At 37.1% G+C, this 7,638-nt stretch overlaps 1 protein-coding gene across 1 annotated transcript; it reads right to left on the bottom strand.

Annotated features, from left to right (window-relative positions):
• Window positions 1-4,442: 4,442 nt before the first annotated feature.
• Window positions 4,443-6,709, bottom strand: LOC107791072 (BURP domain-containing protein 6). Its single transcript, XM_016613069.2, has 3 exons — window positions 6,554-6,709; window positions 6,079-6,190; window positions 4,443-5,446 (listed from the first exon to the last, which is right to left on the bottom strand). The coding sequence occupies exons 1-3, from the start codon at window positions 6,590-6,592 to the stop codon at window positions 4,584-4,586; spliced, it is 1,014 nt and encodes a 337-aa protein (XP_016468555.2). The 5' UTR covers window positions 6,593-6,709; the 3' UTR covers window positions 4,443-4,583.
• Between the last annotated feature and the right edge of the window lie 929 nt (window positions 6,710-7,638).

Raw genomic sequence — 7,638 nt, 5'->3', positions numbered from 1 at the left:
CCTTACATCACGATTCCCAAACCGATCTACACTTGTTTTTAAAGTACATGGCTCTCCTACCGCAGAATCCATATGCTACTCTGCCACTCCCACTTCGGTCATACCATCTCCTTTAAACAACGTCCTGACCTCTGTTGTTTATACTTGATCTACTAGTAACTCAACTACCGCGAGACACTTTCTGCCATGACTTCCCTCATACTTTGCGGCCCAAATGTTGCATCAATTAAAATGCATATCTGTGGCACCTGTACCAATAAATGTTTTCCGACTCTAAGCTTCTTTGAAGAACATCTTTATCGAGTCATCCATATTAGAAATATCAATTCGATTCTGAACCGCTGCTCACAGCTATCCCTGGCAACCGCCCCTCAGGCACCATTTCACAGCATCCCGCCCCGAAGGCAAAATATGAGAAGACCATAATACCGGCGAACAATAATGCGTTCAAACAAGGATGACGACACCGCATCACAATGAAAATTCCATCACGCTCGAAAATACCAAGTCTCGTTACTTAATCAACCAAATCTAGACATTTATAGTCTGATTGCCTTGCCTTTGTTGGAATTAAATGTTGAACCTCTAAATCATGCACTGAAAAATCCTCATTTCGAGTCATTCACTGCCTCGATACATAACCAAGCACCTTACCATTACACCAACATTGTGCGATAACAATGCATAGATATCGTAGCAATCTGTGCACCGTCTCAAAACCATAGAAAATATGGATACTGAGCTGGAATAAAAGAACATTCTTCCGTAAAGAGACGATAATAGCATGCACGAACACGCAGTAGAAAAACATCATGCACCACGTCTGTAGTACCACTACAACTCCTCAACGCCCAATTGATAACAAGCGCTTCACGTTGTATAAGATTAAGTATAAAGGAAATAAAGGCACAAGCCTTAATGGAATCAAACCGCAAAATGAGGAAATCACGAAGGCAAGTGCTCCTAACAGCCTTGTAGCCTCTCGAAGATAAGTATAGACGTCTCTGTACCGATCCGCAAGACTCTACTAGACTTGCTCAGGACTCGTGAGACCCAAGTGAACCTAACGCTCTAATACCAAGCTGTCATGACCTAAAATCCACTAAAGGTCATGATGGCGCCTAACACCGCTGTCAGGCAAGACAACGGTGATTAACCAACTTAATTACTCATTTTAGTATTTTGAAATCATAACTTTCCTTAATTGAAAGGTATAAAATAGAATTTACAAAGTAAATGAAAACATTTAAACAATTACAGCAACGAACAGCCAGTAAAAAACTCCCAAAACCCGGTGTCACAACTGCATGAGCATTTTCTAAGGAATATAATGATAATATAACATCTGTCTCGAATGTAATAAGACAGAATAAAACAAATAGTACAATGAATACTATGTGCACTGTGATGCATAGCCTGGAATGCAACTCACATAAAGTCTCCTTAACTGGTGCGCCTACGCGCCAAGGTGATCATCAATGAACCTGTCAGATCCTGCACATTTAGTGCAGAAGTGCAGCATGAGTACGTAAATTAATGCGTACCCGGTAAGTATATACCCTAATCCCGAGAAGTAGTGACGAGGGGTTGACATCGACACTTACCAGAAGATCAATAAAGCGATATAATAATTCATAAGCAGATATGAAGCACATAGCAATAATGGGATGAATCTGTAATTTACATAATCTTTCAAATATTTCTTTCAGAGTAAGAATTTCAAAATCTTGTATTCTACCTTAACGGCTCAGAAAATGTCAAGTGCCAATATCAAATGAATAGGGAATACCATATAAAATGTTGTGCACCAGTAGAAAGATATTCTCGTGAACGTTCGGACTACCAGCGATATAATGGACGATTATGCCGAGGTCGTTCGGCCCAATCCAGAATAATGTGTACACTACCGAGGGTCGAGCGGTACGAATCATAGATACATCTATCTACTACCGAGACATTCGGCCTACTCCATAAGAAAAGGAAGGAAGTTACTGAATTACGAGTTACGTGTTTACAACACCGTACATGGGTACAAAATGAATATAATCTTTACCGTTCTCAATTAACTCACCCACAACTCAAGTGTTAAGGCTCGGCCTAGTATACATATGTTTATTTCTAAATCAATTTCACTTATAACTTTGATTAATTAAGCCAGCAACATGAGTTCAAATAATTCAAATATTACAGGATAAGATCCAAAGTCTACCCGGACATAAATATGTTATAGCTACGTACGGACTCTCGTCACCTCGTGCGTACCTAGTACCCACAACTAGTTGCACATAACACTAAATATCACCTAGGGGTAGTTTTCCCCTCACAATGTTAGATAGAAGACTTACCTCGCTCCAAAGTTCCAAAACCGGCTCCACGGCCTCTCTAACACCTCAATCTAAGGCTCACTGATCCAAAACTATCCAAACAATGTGCAAACCAATCAAACTATACTCTAATACCCATAATTAATCAATTTAAACAATTCCCAACTCCGCTCGAAAAGTCTATAAAATCAACCCTCAGGCCCACGTGTCCGGATTATGAAACTTTTTGAAGATAAACTTTACCCATAACACCACGAACTAAAATATATAACTTATTCCAAATTCCATGTCCAAATTTCGTGGTCAAATTCCAAAAATGCCAAGTTCTAGGTTTTCTATCAAAATCCCATATTTTTTACTAATTTTCATGTTTAAATCCTTATATAAACCATGTCTTTAACTTGTAATAGGTGTAAATCACTTACCTTCTGTTGCTTGATGAAAATCTACCCTTGAAGCTCTCCAAAAATCGCCCCAACCAAGTAAAATATGGAAGAAAAGGGGCCAAACCTCGTCTTTATAAAACTTCACTGCCTAGCGATATCTCGCACATGTGGAACACCTGTCGCACCTGCGAAAAATCCCTCGCAGGTGAAGTTTCCTCCAAGCCAGGCGAAATCCGCTTCTGCGGACTATATTTCACTTCTGTGCGACCGCTTCTGCGGTCAACCACGCACTTCTGCGCTCTCGCATGTGCGGATACCCCTCCGCTTCTGTGACCCAGCTGCCCCTCTCGCTTGCCGCTTCTGTGGAGTTCCACTCGCATCTGCGGGCTCGTAGATACGGAAATACACTCGCATTTGTGGCCATCCCAGCTAGTCCAAGGGTCGCTTCTGCAGCCACAGTGCCACTTCTGCGGCTCCACACCTGCGGCCAAAACCTCGCAGGTGCGATTACACCAGATATGCTGCCACCAGCCTTTTCATAAGGCCAAAATCAGTCTGTTAACCATCCGGAATCCACCCGAGGCCCCCGGGACCTCGACCAAATATACCTACCAGTCTTAAAATATCATACGAACTTAGTCGAGCCTTTAAATCACATCAAACAACATTAAAACCACGAATCGCACCCCAATTCAAGCTTAATAAACTTTAGAACTTCAACATTCGACGCCAAATCCTATCAAATCAAGTCCGATTGACCTTAAATTTTGCAGACAAGTCATAATTGACATTACGGACCTACTCCCACTTCCAGAATTGGAATCCGACCCCGATATCAAAAAGTTCACTCCCGGTCAAACTTCTCAAAAAATCATCCAAATTTCCAACTTTCGCCAATAGACGCCGAAATAACCTACAGACCTCCAAATCAATATCCGTACACGCTCCTAAGACCAAAATCGTCATACGAACCTGTTGGAACCTTCAAATCTTGATTCTGAGGTCGTTTTCTCACAAATCAAACTTTAGTCAATTCTTCCAACTTAAAACTTTCGAAATTAGAATTTCTTTTCGAATCAATCCTGAACTTCCCAAAATTCAATTCCGACCACATGTATAAGTCATAATGCCTGAAGAGAAACTACTCAAGGCTTCAAACCGCTGAACGGCGCGCTAGAGCTCAATACGACCGGTCGGGTCGTTACATAAACTCTGATTGACTCGACTGAATAACAATCTTGGCAAAATTAGTAGGTAGTTAACACAAGTCTTTGTGGGTTTGACACTCGACTTATCATTTTATTACTTGTACGACGTATACTTGTATGTGCGTTTGGGAGTAACACATGTCTTCAGGGAAGCTAATGCCTTTGCTGATCTTATGGCTAAATATGGAATATTGATGCATTAGTAGCAATATTACTAGCTTAGCGCTCTTTCAATTCTCTCCTTCCTTTGTTTGTAACGCTTATGTACATGAGTAGTACTCTTCTGAACACTTTGTGACAAGAACAGTCAACCTTTGCAACGATTAAGTTTCATATAGGAGTAATAAATTATCTTTCCAAGCACCAAAAGAAAAAAATTGCTAATGCTGTAGAATAGCACCATGGATCCGCTGCATGTGTTGGTGACGTCTCCAAAATTTAACAGCCGATCAATTGGGAATTCTAGAATTTAATACTTTCGCAATATGCTCACAGCTTTAGATCATGACAGAAATCTTTGGAGGTCGAAAAAAAAAAGACCATGAAGCCAGAATCATTTTCATTATTATAAAGATATATCAAAGATAATAAACAAGTAGCATGATTCTGTAGTCACCCCATACTACTTAACTGCATAATAACCAAACTCATAGGGTTAAGTTTAATTATGAGATAGCATAATAAGTGGCCTCTTTGGAAGGGATAAAGACAATTTGATCATCTTGAAGGAAATGACAAATAGGGGTAGTTCCAGGCTTAACTTTAAGCACTACAAAAGGCAATCCCATTGGGTTCCAAAGAGATGTATCTTTGTGGCATACAGATATTGCTTTAACCTTTGTTCCATCAGCACCAATCATAGATACCGAAAATGTCTTGGTACGTCCACCAACATGGCAAAAATGCACTGCATATGCGTAATTAAGTTTGTGGCATACCATGTTATCCCCATCACCTATTTGGTGAACTTCTTCAATGGTGTATTTTTGCAACATTGGAGTTTCCCCTTGTACCTCTGTTGTAATTGCCAGAATATTATTAGTTCCTAGCATGGATAAGCTGAAATCTACCATAGATTCCAAAGAAGTTGCACAACTTTTCTTCTCTTTATGTTTCACCTCTAGCTCTTCACAAAATTTGATTGTTTCCTCAATAGTTTGAGCATTCTTTGAGCTACTATCTATTGAGAAATGGTTTAGAATTTCTGGAATTTTTTTCAAAGAGAAGGGAATCGATTCCACAAATTGGCGACTCAAAAAGGGTGCTTCATTTTTGTTTTTGAAAGATGGAAAGTTGATGACTTTTCTCTTCGCCAAGTCCTTTTCTAAGAAGTAAGGTTTGTAAAGGAAATCATCTTGAACATCACTCTTGATAGTAGCATGATTCATGCTAGGAATTTCCTTCTTTATATCACGAATCTCATCCTCTGTAGCAACATGATAAACCAAGATTCCATGCTGGTGTAAACCGTAGTATACTTTCTCCTTTGTGTTCGTCTTATCTTGTTTTAGCTCACGTATGTCACCCTCTGTAACAACACAACGAAAATTATTTCTTTCCAAATAATTTTATATTGACGAAATTAAGATAAAGAGTTTGGGGCAATCATCTAGCCAAGGTTTATTTGGATGACAATCATTTTTCTCTAATCCCATCGATAAAGTAATATTCCAAAGTGACAAGCGGTAAAATTGTTATTTTCTGTCAGAATGAGGTCTAAAAACATTAACATGTCCACTTGGAAACATCATGTATCATATGAATGGTTGCTTAAATTAACAATATAGGTAAGTTTGTTCGGGCTGTTTCAAATTGGATTAAATCTACAAACTTTAATGAAATCAATGTTCTGTGTCAAAGTTGAGAAAGTGCAGTTAAGTTTAATAATCGAGGAGTAATATTGTCCTGTTTTAAACATAAAGTTACAAATAAGTTAATTAAATAAGTCCACACAGAGATACTTTTATGTTTGATTGCTTAAGAAACTTTTGACCATAGTTATAGCAGCTTAACCACACCTAATAATGATATAGATATAATTAAGTAACTATATGCATAAAGACATATTAGGAAGATAAGTCAAAGGACACAAATAATGAAGTGGTAGAAATGCCGTGTTTTCTCTCAACAAGGAAAACATCCCTGGAGTTGTAGACAAACCTGATTGGGAAAGGAAATCTTTGATGACTTTGGGGATTTGAGTGTTGGGCAATTTTACTTTCCAATAAATCTCTGGAGATATTACTGCGTAAGTATTTGTCACAAAAGCAAGCTACATATACAACAATAAACAAATTTTGTTAATCAATATCTCCTATATATATAAGCAATAAGTAGAATGAAGCTCTTCCATTTTCAGATACTTTAATTTGTCAAATATACAACAATAAATATATAAACATTAAGTAGAATGAAGCTCTTCCATTTTCAGATACTTTAATTTACCAAAGAGTATATTCAGTAAGTTGATTGAAGTATTCCACGATAATCATAACCTTTTTGAAAACTCTTTTAAAAGCAATTGCGATTTAGGAAGTATGATACTGTATTTTCGAAATGAAATGGCTTCTTGATAAAGATGAAAATTAAATAAATTGTGAAAGATAAAGACAAAACTATATAGAAATCTACTCACACAAAAGATGATAAGCGAGTAGAGTAGCTGCAACTTCATTGGAAATTTTTTGTATGATAGTGTGGAATGGATAAAGGTCAGATAGAAAGCAAAAGCTTGAGAACGAGATTAGAAAATGTCCTTTATTTATAGGCATAGAAAGGACATACAGTATCACCCTCTTAGGGCGATTATTGAAAATAAATATTTACTATGAACCAACAAGGCGAATATTACACGCACAAAGTGACAAAATGAAGATCATAGACATCGAGATCTGTTTGTGTGAGAAAATGCGATCGAGGAAATGAAGTTTTTGCTCTTGACTGATCTTAGCAGTGTGGCTTAAAGATTTTTATATTCCTATTTAATATTTTCCAATATAGCAAAAACAATAATAGAATAATACACAACGTATACCAACTTATTGAAAACAGAAATTAAAGATTGCTGCTCCTCCTTAAGGAACATGAATGAGGTGCTGACATTAATGGTATACCCTCGAGATATTGCACATGCAATTAAAATCTGGCAGGTCCATCATCTATCAATGGTATTAGATAATCGCTTTAATTTATGTGACCAAATTTACTATGAAATAAAAATCAAGAAAGAAGAGAAAATTTTAGAAATTTGTAACTTTTAAACATTTGTGACGCTATAAAATTTCTCATCAGCATAAAAAAATTCAAAGTTGAAGTGTTTTCAACTATAAAAATATGTCATTATTTTTTAAATAATTTAAAAAATAATAATATCACGTAAACTGAAACGGAGGATGTATTGGTCTTTATCAAACAGAGCCGGATATATATATTATTACTTGGCAAATTAGAAAATGAGTTGTCAAACTTGGCGACTAACTTGTAACTTGCAATTATTGAAATTATTGCATAAATTCATTTTGAATGGCAGCCTGGACTATTACTATAATGACATATAGTCATATATCAATTATGAAATACTCACTTTGTAAATTACAAGTTGCATCCTCAGCTTACCAATTTGGTTGTCGTCAGCGTAGTATGTTGAATATCACCAATATATAATGGGGCAGATGGCGATGATGTCTGTCCTAATGGTAGTGGCGAAGCTAAAGGGGTTCA

Source organism: Nicotiana tabacum, chromosome 17 (assembly GCF_000715075.1).
Source record: "Nicotiana tabacum cultivar K326 chromosome 17, ASM71507v2, whole genome shotgun sequence".
Taxonomy (NCBI): Eukaryota; Viridiplantae; Streptophyta; class Magnoliopsida; order Solanales; family Solanaceae; genus Nicotiana; species Nicotiana tabacum.
This window is presented reverse-complemented; position numbering and strand designations above follow the sequence as displayed.